The sequence below is a fragment of the Trichoplusia ni genome, chromosome 11, assembly GCF_003590095.1.
Source record: "Trichoplusia ni isolate ovarian cell line Hi5 chromosome 11, tn1, whole genome shotgun sequence".
Classification (NCBI taxonomy): Eukaryota; Metazoa; Arthropoda; class Insecta; order Lepidoptera; family Noctuidae; genus Trichoplusia; species Trichoplusia ni.
Genome location: NC_039488.1, coordinates 2,186,267 through 2,205,026, shown reverse-complemented (window position 1 = coordinate 2,205,026; position 18,760 = coordinate 2,186,267). Strand labels below are relative to the sequence as shown.

Genomic DNA, 18,760 nt, shown 5'->3' with positions numbered 1-18,760 from the left:
TACACCCATCAATTATTAGTAGAATCGGAACCTATCCATCCAAGGCGTCTAGTTGGTCCGGAAAGATCTTATTTAAGTCTTTGTTCTGCGGACCGAACGCCACGAACAGATACAAAATATTGCACCAATCTATTAATGCAAAGGTAAATAAACAAACAGAAAATTGATAATCGTAAAAACAGATATTTATTACAGGCATTTGACTGCCAAAACTATTAGCGATGTTAAGCGTTAATAACAAAAACCTTAACAAAAAGTGGGGTCCTACACCTATTCAATTAATACGTAAGTAATAATATCGATATGAAACCGCCATCTTTGCGGGGCTAATGTGAACATCAAGCTTGTATACATCCAAGCAATGGCGGATACGGGATTGTCATTTCGGTGGTGGGGGGTTTGACGCCGCGGCTCAAACACAATAAACACAAAAAGATCGTCCTACAGTTTGAGTCCCCCCCCCCCTCCACCCCTGGGTCCGCAAGTGCATCTAAGTATAGTATTTGGGATATAAATCCATAAAAAACCGTCTAAAGGCTATGATATTATAAGCTGGGAGGACAACGCTTGTAGACCAAATATTTTTTCAAACGTGATCGAGTGCGGAACAATATAATACAGCTAAGACGAGACACCTTAATATTATGCAATATACATTGAATATAATATTGAGGCGAGAAAATTTTCACCATCTGAATACAAAGAAATTAAATATTCGGATTACCGACATATTACCACACGCCGGTAGGTACGTAACGCACCGCTTCGATTCCGAGAAAATGAAGGTAATTATAGAAAATGGCTGGAAGGTACTTCATTAAACCACATTGTCGGTAACATTTACATTGAATTTTGTTCCCAAAACAACACCAAAATTGTTTGTTCAGACGATTAGCGTGCACAGCGGGTGACGTGAGACGCCGCGCAAGGTGAACTGACCAATTTCGCGCAATGAACAAATCATTTATTCACACTACCTACGGCTATGCTACCCAGCTGTCGTTAGTTCCTGTTATTATGGCACCTCGAACTACAAGCTCATCTAATTTAAACGTATCTTTCCAAAACACGCGAATTGATAGCTGTACCGTATATACATATACGCATACATAGGTGGAAAGCGTGATTACAAACATTACACAACTGATCGATTTTTCTCAAAGCCGGAATGCGTGGAAATGTAGTAAAATGACGGTCTTACCTTTGTCGGTGAGTCCAGGCCGGCGTTGTGGACCAGGATGCAGCACACTCGCGGCGTTTAATGCGCATTTGTCCCTCAGAAGCTGTTTCCAGAAAGAGGGCGCGCGAGAAGAACCTACCGAGGCGGCGGTGCGCGGCAGAATCGCTCGGCCTCGACCTTGGCCGTCAAACCCGCGCATGCGTCGCGCGCTCCCCCCGCGCCGCCGCGCGCCTGCGCTCCCCCCTGCCAATTATGTCATTATGATGTGCCGTCGAGTCCGCCGCTGTGTTGCCAAACACAGTCGCGCTCTGCTGGAGTCGAATCCAGATTTTTAATAAGGTTGAATGATAGATGTATCAAAGCAAATTCTTGGAACCAAATTGTAGGCAGCAATTTATCACGATGGTACTGTAGCATGTTATTAAACTGACTGGCTGCATTGTTTAGAATTGCAAACCATTCAGTATTTAGATCCTAGATAAACATAATGAAACTGGTGAGGATAAAGGGTCAGCGGACACTGATCAGAACTTGTGTTATTTTATCTTATTGGGTCTCTCAGTACACATACAAATCTCTATCTTTCTTCATGTTAGTAGGTTTTGTACTTCATGGAAGAATGAATCAACTTGTTATGTCGAGTTTTGCTACTTAATGGGACTAATAAGACATATTTTCAACTAAGATTTCGTTTAAACCAAATCCTTTGAAGATCTTTTTGCTTCTTTGAGGCTTTTTAAATCAATATAGGTATAATGCAACTATCTGGACGAATTAAGAAAATCTAAAATCTAATTCCCTAGGTATTATTGAACTATATGGTACATCTACCTGCTCGTTCAAAAAGGTAGACCTAAACTGAACCAATACCCATGGTTTTTGTTTAAGTACAAAAGGCCAACTTCGACCTCCAAGTTTACCAAGATTGTGTCGGTTTCAGCTGAGAAGACGGCGCTCGCTTGTCGTTGCGTTAGTTAGTTCTCAATCTACCTTCTCTTTGCACAATTCCTTGTTCGACTAATAATGGAGTTTCTTGTCGGTTCCTCTATAAGAAAAACGTTTTCGAACAATTCCCCAAGAGTTGGGATTATTTTTTGTTTAAATAATATTGTGACGTTTCGAATTGAATTTGCCTGAGAAAAGCCTTCATCAAATAAAAACTTTTGATAGTTATTTGTTAAGTATCTAGGCATGGTTCTGTCTCTCCAATCTCATAACGCAACTCTGTCTTCATCTTATGACTACTATCCCATTTAATACGTCTTCAAATGTTTCGTTCTTGTTGATGTTTACGAAAGTGAAGCAGCCAAAATTTTCCCAATAAGGGTGACCTTTGAACATGTATTAAATATCTTATTTCGTCATTGGCGCATATTAGGTCATGTTCTATGGTCATACATTAATACGTCTAAAATATCATTATGCTTCGCCCCATATCTAGCTTGAAATACAAGTGTAGTATCTCCACTTAGTTCTATTCCCCAACTGATTTTGTATTCATATTTAATTACACGAAGTCTTGAAGATAATATTTTGCCAAGGGATCTCCCCCCGCCTCGAGGTTTAATAATGTCTTTGTCATTATATCTTTCAATTGTTTTTTCTACACTCACTTTTCTTGTTTGTTTATTTGTCGTTCCGGTTGGATTTTGCAACTCAATTTTGAGGCTCTTCTCATTAAGCTAGCAGGCTGAAATTTTTAGGGTAGTTTTCGTTTCTTTTATACCCACAATCTTACTTTTTATGAGTTTTAAAGTAATTATATTAAAGAGTAATTTAAATGGTAACGGTAATTTAAAAGGGTGTTTCTGTCGATTTTTTGTGATTCATGCTTCCTTATATTTACCATTGAAGAAGTAATTCCTTCATTCCTTCATTTTTTGGAAGAATACAACATAGCAACACAACTAAGTACCAACTAAACAGTCTATAAAATCGCATATGAACAAATAAACTGTAAAGCGTCGGAAGGTAATGAAATCTATTAATAATGTTAACATCATAGGCACTGATGTAATCTCATTGCTGATTTACCTGCACTTGTGATTGTATATCTGGCTGCATTGAAGTTACGTGAGGAATGTATAGCTTATGCAACTAAACATACTTATATAACATTCAATGCATTATCTATTCTGCTTACGGCAGATATATGCGCACGTCCACAATTTAAAGCGGTGACCGGGTGAAGGAAAAAACTTTTTGGTCAGTCAAACCTATATGGAATGCCTATTCTGAGTTTGACTGTCATTTTCAGTATTAATAGTAGGTACAAATTAAGATTCCCAGACGAAAAAAATGCTGACTGCCTGTTTGGAACTGCTTAGATTTAAAGCCACCAGTTTAGTGGTGTATATTAAGTAGTATTATCATGGTTGTCGATTATTCATAGTCATTCAACAAGAAAAAATCGTAAATGTGGGTATTCTTTAAGTAAAAGGAAAATACGCCATGTCATTGTTTCATAAAATTTATACATTGTCGATGCCACTTCGGATTTTTGTTACTTTGTCTATGGTATCCACGGAATCTTAAAAAAAAACAATATTAGAATACACAATTACAATAGTAGATGAAGAGTATTAGATTGTACTAACATTAACTGCAATTAAGAATGTAATCAGCCTTCTAGCGACATCTATGTTAAGTTTGGCATAACAAAACATGAGTATATCGTTGGTACGTTAACAATAACACGTTGTAGTTTGACATATATAGCACAGATGGCAGCACAATTGCGAAGAATTAAACTGGAGGTTTTTTTTATTGAAGTAACATTTTTTTACAGTAATATAGAAAAAAGAGCTCTATACTTTGACGGTACGTAAGTTTATTAACTGTTTGCTACCCAAGTAAACCACAACCCAAGCCTTATGGTCGCTGGTCGTTCTAACCAGTACCTACATAGGAAGGCACAGAAAAACTAAGCTTTTATGATATAACGTAGCTCTGGCTGTCGTATATATTAGGCAAATATTTGTAATAAAACTAGAAAAAGTATTTGTTATATTTATTACTTGTTAAAATATGATATACAAAAATCTTCATTCTTAGAGAATATAAAACTTTGCACCTTTGCATTATAAAATTTAGGCGGACACACAAAATCACAAATAGCTTATGCTACGCCTATTTCAATAAAAGAGCAAGAACCATTCTCTTCGAAAAAAACATTACTAAGGCCCGATTTTTCAATCGTCAAATAACTTGTAGGAATCTGAGGAATAAATATGGCCGTTTGACATATTTTCTATTCAATAGCTGTCAAAACGTCAAACATATTCGTTGAATAGAAGTTATCTGGCGATTGAAAAATCGGCCCTAAAAGGATCACGTACCGCGTACCCACTATCTAAAATGTCACTTTGGCATACAATTTATTATCACCACGAATTCCCCTCGCTTATCTTTCCCTTATTAGAATCGTATCTGTCTTGCAAAGTACATTATACTAAATCGGTTATTTCAGTTTCATTATTGCAAGTTAACTTAAAACTTAGGTACCTACACTAGAATACTCGAATGGACTATTGCTGAAATATTATGTAAAATTACTCGTAATTTGCTGATTTGTTTCAACAAAAAAAAAATAGATTTTTATGAGTTTACAGCAGTGTTTAATATAATTGCTATTATTTAATATTTTTAACCGACTTAAAAAAGGGAGAGGTTTACAGAACTTCTGACTGGATAAACTGATTTCTTTGACTCCATTTTTTCATTTAACGTGAAATTGCTTTCATTTTGTCCATTAAAAATGTCATAAAATTTGGGTCAATAGTTTTTAATTTGAAGTCGGTTGTAAGGTTTTGTTGTTGAAACATAATTATTATGGATCACATTTTGAGCAAATAAAATGTTAAATTAATTTGATTTAAAATTTTGATGAAAAATGTATGGTATCTGGCAGGTTTCCATGGAGATGTCCACTGCTGGTTGGCATGTTATTTTCGCTAGTTCTTATCGATGTTGGGGTTGGTTCTACTGCTGCTGTATTCTTATTGCCTCTGAAATATAAAATAATTGTAAATATAATGAATATTGTTACATTAAATTATATTGAAAAAATATATTAGCCAAAGATAATTTTTGGATAGGTTATTGGCGTAATTAATTGATTAATGTTATGAAATCAATACCGATGTACTAATATTAATTAAATATTAAAATAATATGTTCTTTGTTCACATCCATTAAACATTATTCCGTTATTCAATATTTTTAGACATAATTAAACATATTTGGTTGCATCCCAGAATTATGCTCAATTCAAATTAATTTCAAAACAAATAATGAAACCTGAGGTGATTAAAAATACTTACTTTGATCGAAGACATAGAGACAACAGTTTATTAGCCGGCGCCTCGGCGAACAGCCACAGCAGAAGAGCACCAATACAACCCCAGAATATGACGCCAGTAGTTGAGTTTATCTGGAACGATAATATCTAGTAGTGTCAGCAAAACAGTCAAAGAAATTATACTTAGAGACAAATAGATGCCAGAAGAACGAACTGAACTGGAACTGTAATAAGTGGCCTTTGCTTTCATAATATCACCAGTCTAAAATTTATTTTAAGGGATGTTCCTGTTTCACGTAAATCCACTGATAGAGACGAAACTCGGTACACAGATAGTTTATAACCAGGATTAAGATATAGATAGTTTTATCCCGATTCCCGTGGGATCACTTTTGATAGGTTATAAGTTTAAACTGAAATATAGATACTAATCCTTATCGTTTTGATAACGGCGACCCTTGCCCATTTTACTTCCTAGTGTTAGATCTGATTTCCAAACTCGGTCTAGCCAGTCAGACCGAGTTTGGAAATAGGAAACTGAGATGAGAGTGCATTGTAAAGTCAGAGACAGTTCTAGTTGAATTCGACTTCACTATAAGTTCTCTTCGAATAAAAATGTCTAAAATGTCACTTACAATTTCAAAGTAGTCGTTATGCTGTGGATTCCTCGTAATAAAGACGTTTCGAGTGATGAGTATGGTGTGCGTGAGGTAGAGCCCGTAGGAGAGCCGGCTGAGCGGCACCCACGGGTACCAGCTCAGGAATGACTTCACCAGAGCTAAAAGACAAAAGTGTTATTTGTTAACCTGAGATGTAAAAAGAGTTTGTGTTATAAGTTTCACCAGTCACATCAAATTCAAACAAAGCTGAAATTACTTTTGATCTTATTATGATCAAGAGAATTTTTAGCTTCGTTTGATGATAAATTTGGTGGTGAGAAAATTGGGTTACTAGGTCTTAGGGGTAGTATTCAGACCAATTCAATAGTCTGACATTGCCTTCTAAAATATTCATCGGGTTACGCGGTTACGGTTCTATCATATTTTAAGTTTCAATAAGGGACAGCTTTGATATAATTTGTCTATAACATCTATGTTCGATACTCTTGACAATAAAGAAAACTTGGGTAAGACATGTAAAAAAGGCTGTATAAATTAGAATAACTACCTATAACATAATATTTTATAAATTTACTATTTATTTCCGACTTTAGAATTTATTTCCGATTTTTCTCCAAGCCATACTTACGGACATTCCCAAATGAGCAACACAACACTAGTAGTGCTACACCACAAGCCCAGGCGGGTCTATTGAGCGCGGCATACACAGCGCCCTCTAGCGGGTGGTAGCTGCGCCATAAGAAAGTACTTCCAAACACCATCACCACCAGCATCAAGAGTAATGCTGCACAGGTGCCCAGGACTGACCATTTCTGGAAATAAAATTTTATGTTAGTGGTTTTTTTTTACTTAATTAGTGTAGGAGTGGCCTCAAAAAAATATGGAAAAATAATTGTACCTATGTATTTATATTTTAAGGCCTAGATTTTTGTGTTCATCAACTTCACATATCGGTGGTAATTCTACATAAAGGCATTAAATCTTCAATGGTTTCTTGTAATCCTTTCCGTTACCTCTAAAACGTTAAAATAATTTTCTTATGCTTCAGTACGCTTCCATCCCAGAAAACAACACAGTTTTTAATAATTACCTGTTTTATCCTATTCAGATTGCCGTCTTTGCTGTAAGTAACAAACAGGTATCCGCTGTAGAACCCAACCAGGTAGGCGGCAAAACGAGTGTGACTCTTGATGTAAGTCACGTGGAACTCTTCATTACCACGAGGGTTCATGACAAACCTGACAAAATATAAAAGACCTTTAGAAAACTATTAATTTCAGTACTTTTGTGAGTACTTGTATGTTTGCTACCGTCGCCAATAGGCAAGCGGATGAACGCCCCGGTTTACACCTTGTCTCCGTTTTGTTGGTCCGCTTTATTGGATAAGAAGGTAGAGAAGATTGTGTGAAGATTGAGTTCGGTATAAAAAAGTTACATATAGAGCGGAGGCTATGTGTAAATCAGCTTTAAAACAGTGGGGATAAAACATTATGGACCTTTTTTATCATGAGTTTCTCCTGAGAGATAGGCAGTCGCTCCTTTTACTTAGCTTAATCCGGTTAGACTGGAAGCCGACCCCAACTAGTTCGGAAAAGGCTAGGCCGATAACGATGGACCTTATTTTATGTAAAGCATAATATGAAAATATTCTCAAAAAAATAAAAATATTCTATTCATAACTTTTCCAAGAAAAATGTTATTTATTATTAAGCATTTATTTCAGACCAAAAGTCCATAAAATGTTAGTAAACAATGGTCTTAACCTAGTATTAGTAATTTAATATAATATAAATAAATAAAACTAATTCTACATTACAGTCTACATCGCGTGCAGTCTAATCCAATGGCCCAATATTGGACTATCCCATTTATCACACAATACGCCAACTATACGTCACACAATACGTCAAATATAAATAACCTTGCGTAATCCATCTGAGCTTATTAGTAAATGTGTCCATTATCGCAATTACGATATTGACGAGATAGACCAACACAATACAGTTCTATTAACAAGAACAATGGCGAGCGAAAACCTCCGTGATGAAACCTTAGTATCTTCATTGTTAAATGCGTCGTACATTGATGGAAATCTACTTAGCACTTACTACTTTTTTGTATAGAAAGGTTTTTCTCGGATCCCATTCATAAGATCTTTTCATGAAATATTACGTGAAGCCCATGATATAGTTTTAATTTTGGGAGTGTGAAATGGCATCGTTTTTGAGACTTCGTTTTTCGTTGTCGGTCCAATTGAAGGAATTTATCGGTTTTGAAAGTATGTACAGTTAATATATACGTATACGTGTATAATTGTTACGTAGATTTTGAGTCATTCCTAACGAATACGGTATCGTAGACATAATTAAAAAAAGTCACGTTGACAGTAATAAAATATGATTTACGGCTACTTAAAAGGCGAAGTAGGTAATCAATTCATCTGTCTAGTCGTGTAAAAACGTGTTAAAGGAATCTTTACAGATTTAAGACAAAACCTTCAATAGTCCTTTCTCCAACTGTTTTCAAATACAAGGATGTTCCCAAATTGTCTGTATTTGGTCCAACTTTAGTCTAGATGAACCAATTTTATGTATTCCTTTTTGATTTGGCTGTCATTTCGTCCCAAATCTTTTTCAAGTTTCGCTAAGTAGTTTTTATTTGAAGTCAGTTGTATTTTTTTATATAAAAAATATTATAAGTCATGTGGTAGGCCTTATGGTGGCTAAGACATTGATGGCTCTTCTTTAGCTTATTTTTTCGTAATTCTCGGGTCAGTCACCCGTTGCAAGCTCTATAACATTATAAATAATAATCTAAGCTACGATCTAACCCTTTGTCCTCAAACACCTCGTAACAATTATTTTCTGAAAGACTTGATCTTGTGAAGCAAAGATAAAATTATAATTACCTTTATCTAAATACTCCTACTACTGCTACGGCTACTTTTAATTACCCTTATATAAATTACTAGATTTAATTTATAGGTTCGTGCTTCAGTCTTTGTTTTGTACAATAATATACTCTGTCTGGTCTATGTTGACCTTTTTGACATAAAGGAGAACAAATCCGTGAAGTGCGAAGTATGTCTTTTTTATCCGTTTTCCATAAGTCCTACTACTATTATAAAGGCGAAGGTTTGTAAGTATGGATGTATGGATGTTTGTTACTCTTTCACGTAAAAACTACTGAATGGATTTGAATGAAACTTTACCACAATATAGCTTATACATCAGAGTAACACATAGGCTACAATTTTTGAGGTTTCTAATGTGTCGTAATGAGGTCGTAAAAAAAGTTTTTTTGAGCTTACATTGCAAACGCTGACTGAATCCTACAAGATAGATAGAAGGCAGATAGATAGATAGAAGGCAGGTATAAATTATAACTTATATCTTCTAACCTTCATAAAGCTCAATACAATAGTTTTTATAATGCTCAAAACTTACTCAAAAGTGAACAGTTGCACGGCAGACAGTTGGTAGATGTAGTTGATGACACCGGGCAGGACCACAGCAGCGACAGTGAGGACGGTTGCTATGGTAACGCCGAGGGTCGGGACGCGACGGTACACATAGTACGCCAGGACGGTGACCACGAAGAAGTGGAAGTCGCAGGGGATGTACCAGGAGACTACTATACACTGGAATGAAAAGTAGAGGAAGATATATAGTAATGTTAAGGAAAACTAAGGATGACGATAGAGTCATCACTCGAGTAATTCCTTGTAACGTCATGTCACGATTTTGTTGATCCATTTTTCATTCCTCCTTTTATAAAAACGACTCCCGCACTTGGGAATTAAATCGCAGGGGTTTTCATAAAAAATCAAATCACATACACAAAGACACCCAGACTTAGGACAAGCAAACGCTTGTCTTACCCGTGACAAGTCGCATTCGGTGGGTTTGTCTTGGCAACCTCAACCACTCGGCTATATTAAACATTTATAAAGTTTGGCTCTGTTGTCGCTTGTTACCTGTTTGTGCCAAATATGATTCTTCAGTAATTAACTTATACTTACAATATTCTCAGTGTCGATGTAATTGCTGACCATGAGAAGGTTGAGCCACCAGTTCTTGCGACATTGTTCGGTGTCATGTGCGACCGCCCTGTTCCAAAGAGGTCCGGTGCCAGTGTAAGGGAATACCGCACACACGTAGAATATCACCACGGCAAACGCTACCATTAACCTGCAATTAATATTATTATCATTTATCAAAACAAAAAATTACAATTGTTCAATATGTTTATATAACTCCTCTGCATGGTAGGTATGTATATACATATTTCTAGAAAACACTTCATTGCAATGTTCAGCAGAATTAACATGCTTGCAACTGGCAATCATAATATTTAAAACAATCACGAAAGTAGTTTTGATATCAAAACTTACCTTACATATCTCTTTAGAATTAGTAACAATGGATTCGGCATTCTTTTCATTTTGGCAATATTTGTGACAACAAGAAAACCTGATAGTAAGAAAAATGTGTCCACGAAGAGATCGTCATGTAGGATGAGCAGGCCGAGTGGAGATTGAACATCCTGTAACAAAATGTCATTTTTGAATTGTGCAACGAGAACCGTTGCGCATATTTATCGGGACTGACCGTCTAGATTCGGACCCAACCGGAGAGATGGTGGCGAGAGTTCAACCCGCAACAACGCTACCGAGTCAGCTCAAGATCGAAAAGTCTACTTATTCCGCGAAAAAAGATCATTGCGTATGAAGGACAACAAGAGCAAGAAAATTATAGGAATATCTTTAACATAAGATTCATACTAAGATAGTAGGGTTACAAGTCTCTTCGCCAATTACACTGTTTGCAAATGGCACTACTTTGATCTCTGCATGCCAAGTCTGCAGAACTAAGATTCATGCCATGAAACTCCATGGTTACTTTCACTGCGATACAATAATTATTTGGGTTACATTATTTTAGTGTCCTTTGTAAATGTGATTTGAATATGTATTTTTTGAATCTATGACTAGGCAAATATATGCAATGAGAATGCCAACCTGATCTGAAGTAAATCCATCACTAATTGGTCCAGAATTATAGATCCCGATCTGATGGTCCAGCACTATGAGGCATATCGTCAAGAATCGGATGCCGTAGAACACTTCTATGCCTTCCTTTTTCATTCTAAGAAGGTCAAGAGTATTTTCCCTTATGCAGAAAGATTGGATAATACCCGGTTCTGAAAACATAACATTATTTTTAAAAGGTCGTTTGAAGATGTCTAGCCAAATTACCAATTAAATTCAGAATAAGTCAAAAAAGAAAAAAAATCTATAGATAAGATTGAACACGTGACAAACTTTTAAACTAGCTGCTGAAACGAACAAGACATACACATGTTTGTGTGAAATGAAAAAACTTTGATCGTCTCTGACTTCCAATCTGGGAAAGGAGGTTTTAAGATATGAATAAAATGTCAAGGCTTATAAATTAAAATAAAACAATATAAGTCTTACTTCTTTCATCAGAATCCCTTCGGCAGTTCAAATAGGTGCAGGCGAGAGAAATGATCACAAGTAATCCAATGACTATGCTGTAAAATAATTAAAAATTATGTTTTATTGACCACGCAACGAGCGCGAGGGTTGTTGAAAGTAGGATCAGTACATTTTTTTTTGGAAAACCATAAAATTACTTGAAAAATTGGTGTCGTAAATTGCCCCCAGACTATTAAACCATCGATGGGTGCCTAACCCATCGATGATTTAATAATCTGGGGCAGGCTTGCCTTAATTAGACAATAAAAATAACTAGGCCTTTCCTCAGAACACCTAATAAAACTACAAGCTATACTACTGAAATATACAGGCTCAACTTACAAAAACGCATAGAACAGCGAGTCATATTCCATCTCGTCATCATTACTCTGGCAGGTCTCAGTAACGCTGATATTGGCTCTCATGCCGGCCGCTCCGAGGTGGCTCCTAGCCAGCATCACGCCGAGAAGACGCTCCACAGTGCTCGGAGCACAGGCGGCTGGTACACACGCGCCCCATGTCAGCTCGTTTAATGGTCGAGAGTGGGGCGGGCGGTGCTAAATGAGGAAATAAAATAATGAATTTGCATTCATGTCATCGTTCTAGTCTTTTACCCATTATGTTGGGGTCTTCCAGGCTAACTTGGTGCAGTTAAGTACCGTTGTTTTGCGAAGAGCGATTGCCTATCTGACCTCCTTAGCCTAGTTGCCTGGGCAACAAGATACCCCTTAATAAGATTGGTAATAAGAGCCTTAATAAGACCCGTAATGACTGTTAAAGATATACAAATTACAGCTGGGTCGTACAAACTGGATTAATTTTTACACGACGTCACTAGAAGACCACAAATTAATATTTCCATGCTCATTTATCGCCATTCAATATTTCTGATTCACAGCTTGATGTCGTGTGTTCAATCTTCCCTCGATCAAGCCAACACGCAACATTAGCATAATTTGTTGAGTACTAAATACATAATCTAGCCCCTGTTATTGTTAATATCATGTTGTAACCTAACCTTGTGAACCATGATACGCAATCCCCTACATCTTACAAGTTACTTCCTATTTACATTCATGGTTATTAATTGAAAGTAGGAATTGCTACAGAGGAAAATAAGATGTGTGAATGAGAGATATACATATATAATATGTAAGTAACTTTTGCCGATGTCATAATTTTTTTTGGGAAATTTCGTTATCAACCTTCTTTTATATATTTAAGAAAATGATGCGTATTACGAATATCGCAAACACGATTAGAAATATAAACATAATGAATTAATTAAATATCTGTAGGTTCTTGAACTATTAATTAAATTGAAATTCTTATCCCGTTCCTGACCATAACCTCCTTTAAATAAAATAAATAACTATAAACTCACCTCAATATAATCCAAGGCAGACTCATAAGGGTAATAAGGTTTTTCGACACGTTTTCTCACAGCCTTGTCAGTTCTTTCTAAAACGATTTCAGCGAGGCAGTATTTTGTTTTCAGCTCCTTGTGAGTCTTGGCCCACGGCGCGCTCATGCACTGGTCGAAGTTCCCGAGTTGGTAGCGGTTCGCGAAAAGAAGGCCTTGGGGCTCCGAAGCTTGGGAATCCCAGTCTGAATTTTGATAGTTTAATTTTGTAATTAATTTTGAATTTGAAAGATATTTCTTTAGTTGTAGCAATGTGGTTTCATTTCATGATTTAAGGTTATTTTTTATTAGTTGCGTTGTTTTTTTTTTCATTTTATATGTAGTTTAAATACAACATTCGGTTTTAATTGAATTATTTAGTTTTTGATGAAACTTATAAACTAAATACTACTAAATTTTCGCATCATCGAAGGAAAGAACAAGCTACTGCTTCCGCAACAATTTTATGCATTTTTTTTTAATTCCTAATGCAGTATTGCTGAATCGAAGTATTATAATATGTCTTGAATTTGTAATGAATTTATCTTATTAAAAATTCCATTTAATGTTTCTTTGAATCCTTGATGTTGACATGTGTATAAATAATTTGATTAATTTGTAAGCAAATATTAGTATTATTCATAAATCTGTTAGCTCCTTTTTTGGTATTCTATCTTCATATAACTTTTTGCCTCATATCATATTTAGCCACGGGTTTATCAAAAAAATAGCCTGAATTCAACTAGATTTTATCAGTCATTCGGTGATTAACATTTGTGAATTTGAATTTGTAAATGAAAATTACTAGTATTCTGATGATCATTTTGAAATTATCTGAGTTTCAATCTGAAAATGACATGAGTTAGAAGAAGACGCAAAGGAAAGATTGAGAAATAGATATTTATGATGTCACCACACGTTCATTGTCACGTTTTTGCCATATTTAACTCGACTTACCCCAAACAGCCCACAGAGTGAAGTTCTGCAGACTGTACAGCAACAGCTTAATATGTTTCAAGCAAGGTTCCTCCTCATCCGTCCAGTTCTGATTCTTCAAAGTGAACAACACATCATCAAGATAGACGCTACCGTCACTATTCTTCACTGCTTTAGGAGACTCATGTTTTTCACTACCCTTTACCCCAATTTGAGTCTTATTCCCAACCGGTGTCTGAGTCGTTATCGTCTCACTGTTCTCCAAAATTTTAACTCGATCTGTCACGTGACATTTTATTTTATTTATCGCGACCAAACCCAAGACCAACAAGCAAATGTACCTCATTCTGTCATAAGTCCGTTTTACACTGAAGCTGAGATGCTTCTGTGTTTAGTTATAAAAGAATAACATTGCATAATTATAATTAAGTCAGGCGATGGTTGTTTGTCGGTAATTAGTTTCTATTGTGATCGGGTCGGTACATCGGAATGGGGTAAATGGTTGATTGATTGACCTGAAACGTTGTTTTGTTAATGAACAAATGCAGGGCGTTCTCAGGCAACATACCGTCACGTCTAAAAAATAATATTATGGTGGATTTGGGTCGATGAGAGATCAGCTCTACATTTTGAATTGCGCTGTCCCGTTTCCACAAACGTATTACTATATACTTATATTACTTTAATACTTGGTGTTGGTAGTAGACAATCTGGCAATCTTGTCACCATTAAGTATAAAATTTTGTAATGAGTGCACAAGTGTAAGGAAGAAATGAGGTATTAGTTACGAAAGTATGTACCGATTGTACCGAATGTTTCAGGCTTGTTAGTTCTTCAATGTAATCATGATGATTTATACTGCAAATCAACAATACACGGTGATTTTTTAGTCGTCTTACAAAAGCAGCCCAGTTCATGTATCCGACGTAAAATACCCCTAAGCGCGATTATTATTTTTTTATCATCAACTAAGATAATAAATACGAAGAAAATTAAACAAGAGAAATCTGAAATATACTCTTAAAAAAGATAAAAATGCCGCCCCTCACCATTGTTACAAGGCTCGAACCGCGCTCGCAACAGAGCTGTGTTTCTAAAAAACTACGAATTGCATCATAATATTGAATAAAAATTTCATTTTTTTTTTCAAATCTCATAAATACCTATTTTTTTATCATGAACGTGTTCTAGTCATTGGAAACATGAAGTGGGCTGCTTTTGTAAGACGACAAAAAATCACGGTGTATATTCACCGTTAGAAAGCGTCTTCCAAAAATGTTTCTGTATTCGATTTTTATTGTTGAATCATGTACTGTTGCTATAAATATGGGTCAGACTTTTCGACAAAAAAGCGCCATCTATTTGATACACCTTGTAGTTCTCACCCTCACAGTAATTGTTGAGAACTTGCCTTTAGGGTGCTTTGAATAGGGGTAGTCAGCAAACGGGGACTGTGAATGAGTTCTAGATGATAATGTAGATGTCGCTGTAAATTACGATCGTCGTACTAATGTGTTTCACTTACTAATGGGATACCCAGGACAGGTTTGTTTAGCTTCGAGTAATAGTTTGGCTAGGCTACATATTAACCCAAAAGATACGACTTCTCTCTTCCATAACTGCCACATAGTAGCGATTTCTTAAAAAACCTCATTCCATTCAAGTTACGATTAGAGATTTCCTTACGATATTCCTTGATTTAGTTTGCTAGCAAATAATACATGATTACAGAATACTTAATGAGGATGTGAACTTAAGCTGGCACTTCATGATCATTATATTACAAGCAACAGTTTCCGCTTACAAATGAGAGGTGACATTCTTGGTATGCAGTTATCAGAATGATATTTATTAAATTAAATATTTATCGAGATTGCCGGCTGGAGTTTCTTCTCTATAAGAATAAAATTTTAGAACCACACAACTATTATTATTGTTATTCTGACAACAACAAAGACTCCTTTATTGTACCGTTTTGAAAGTGCTTGGAAAACAGCCTAATTGAAATAAAAACTTTTTTTGATTTTGATTTTTGGACCCAACCGGAGTCCTTAATCATGAGCTACCGCAGCAGTGCCGCGAGTTTAAATGTGAGTAAACTATTGCATCATTTAATAATTAATCATTCTCACGACAGTTATTATCTATACTCTATACTTATACTAATATATAAAGCTGAAGAGTTTGTTTGTTTGTTTGAACGCGCTAATCTCAGGAACTACTGGTCCAAATATTTTTGTGTTGAATAGACCATTCATCGAGGAAGGTTATAGGCTATATACCATCACGCTGCGACTAATAGTGACGAAGATATAATGGAAAATGTGAAAAAAATAGGGCAGGTATAAATCATAACTTATATCTTCTAACCACGCAGATGAAGTCGCGGGCAACAGCTAGTAAAAATACAATGTTATTCGTTTAAGAGTAAGCTTCCATTATTTATTGGATGAAAAAACTTGCCTGCTTCGGAGGAAGATTATTATGCAATCGTACCCGCCATCCTAGCTATCGAAGTCGCGAAAAATATTAGTTTTGCTTCGACAAATAGGCGTGATAGATACTTAAATTGTCCAGGGAAAAATAAAATACAAAGTGCATTTTCATAATTTATTCATATAATAATTATTTAATAAATATCTACATACATATTTAAACATCTACAAGTTTTTTCTACAGATTCTTAGACTAAGTTTATAGACATTTCACAATTCTTATACGTAAAATAGTGCCGACTACAACTAGAATAAGGTACGTGAGTGCAAACTAATTATAAATATTTATAATTAAAATATTATTATATTTATGACATAAAAGGTTTTGACGTTTAGTTTTATCGATACAATTGCAATATTAATTTATAATGTATTTATTTTCTTTATTTCGAAGCAATGCAATAGGATGATTGGTTATGGTTGATGTGAATACCATTTATGATTTTTTTTTCTATTAAAAGTATGCTGCCAAATTGTATTCTATGGCAAATTTGTATTTTACTCGATTAGTTAAATTTTACGTCTTCCTATAGATATTATTTTACCATTATAAATATAGTAATTAAAACTGTGTGTTTATACTAATAATATATTTTCCATCTATGTATTCTATGATAAAGAACAGATGTTAATTAACTTTTTAATGTTTAAAGTAACTTAAAATACGGTTCAAACTAAAATGCTAAAGTAAGCGTAATTCAGCCACACACAGAATCTATTATCAAATAATAATAATGCAAAAAAATATAAGCTAATAAGTAAAAAAGAAAAAACACTCAATTCGAAAAATAATTATTAAGTCACACAAAAAGATTTTATAAAATAAATTGCAAACGTAAAATTGCAATTTATTTTACAAAAAATATGGATCATGCAAGCTTGCATTTATAAAATAAATATTTATTTATTATAATTTAATTCATATATTATATTAAATTAATAGCGTTTTCTTATGTACATCTTTGGAACGCATTGCAAGGACACACTGACTAGATTTGACTCCGTTATATATCTCTATAATATATAATAATTTATTATTAACTTAAAAATAGAAACATATTTTTTGTCAAATTCCATTAAATGAAATATGAAAACAAAAATTACGTTGTTAAATATATTATTCACTCTATATATCTACTTACAAACTAACTATACTCTAAAAATATGAATTCGATTTTTTTAAATAAATAAGACTTTGGTAATTATTTTTTTTTCATCTTATTGAAACCGTTTATTAAGGACTGAAGTAAACATATAGTTAAAAAAAAGACCACCAAAATTGTCGTTGAATGAGCATATTTTCTAGAAGTCTAGATTGCCAGTATTTATCATAATTATATTATAGGTAACTCGTACCTATTAGTATCTTTTACTATTCATGTTTTTTTATGTGATATATAAAATCGACTAGAATACTTCTGACTAGATTAGACGCTGAGATTAAATAATTAATGACTTTATTTTTGACTAGATAGTTGCCTGACTAGACTTGCTCTTAAATTATACTTAGGCTTACATAATCTTGATATACCTACGACTGGCTAAACCTACAAAAAGACTAGAAATATTACGAGACTAGTAAAATTTTCACAATGACTAGATTTTTTTTGTTTTAAATAATTTTTTTTGGATAATGACTAGAAGAATTTCAGTTTGACTTTTAATATTGTTCAGACTAGTAAAAAAGTTAAAAAATGACTAGAAAAAAATGTTTGTTTTTATATTTAGACTAGACTAGATAAGGACGACTAGATCAATTGATGAATTGAGATCAAAAAGAGACTAGATAAACACAATGACTAGAAATTACTTGACTAGTAAGTTTACAATGACTATTTTGTAAAATAATATAGGGATTTTCTACACGACTAGATTATTTTTGGTAATCATAAACTAAAAATTATTATTATAAACTAAAAATGACTAGAAAATCTTTGTAAAATGTGTAAATAAAGATTTGTATTTATTAAAATAAAAATAAATGAGATCAAAATTAATGACTTGCTTATTGCTATGAAACTCATTGATAGATACTTTTTGTTGTTAGATTTTACTTTTTAATTAATGTTCAAGACCCAAAGTTGTTAATAAATAATTAAAACTAGATAATTTGATGGCGTGTTAACGTCGTTGAGACGGTTACGTGGCGGACTCAATTCCAATGAACTGTGGATGTTGAAATAGTAATGAGACATATGGCCGGTGGCTTACCAACAATGCATCTAAAAATATGCTCATGCAACGATCGATCGTGGTGACCCTTACCGCAGTAGACGGAGGAAATCGAATGGTATGCCGATACGGTTGTAAAAGATTGCGATAATTTC

The 18,760-nt window shown here is 34.5% G+C and overlaps 2 protein-coding genes across 2 annotated transcripts in view; one reads left to right on the top strand and one right to left on the bottom strand.

Moving 5' to 3' along the window:
• Positions 1-18,760, top strand: part of LOC113499098 — a 268,950-nt gene that overhangs the window by 99,504 nt on the left and 150,686 nt on the right. The window lies entirely within an intron of this gene.
• Positions 5,025-14,860, bottom strand: LOC113499095 (nose resistant to fluoxetine protein 6-like). Its single transcript, XM_026879450.1, has 13 exons — positions 13,960-14,860; positions 12,985-13,208; positions 11,943-12,157; positions 11,580-11,656; positions 11,121-11,302; positions 10,494-10,645; positions 10,122-10,290; positions 9,547-9,740; positions 7,191-7,338; positions 6,729-6,912; positions 6,116-6,258; positions 5,503-5,612; positions 5,025-5,187 (listed from the first exon to the last, which is right to left on the bottom strand). Exons 1-13 carry the CDS (start codon positions 14,282-14,284, stop codon positions 5,055-5,057), a joined length of 2,256 nt encoding a protein of 751 aa, XP_026735251.1. The 5' UTR covers positions 14,285-14,860; the 3' UTR covers positions 5,025-5,054.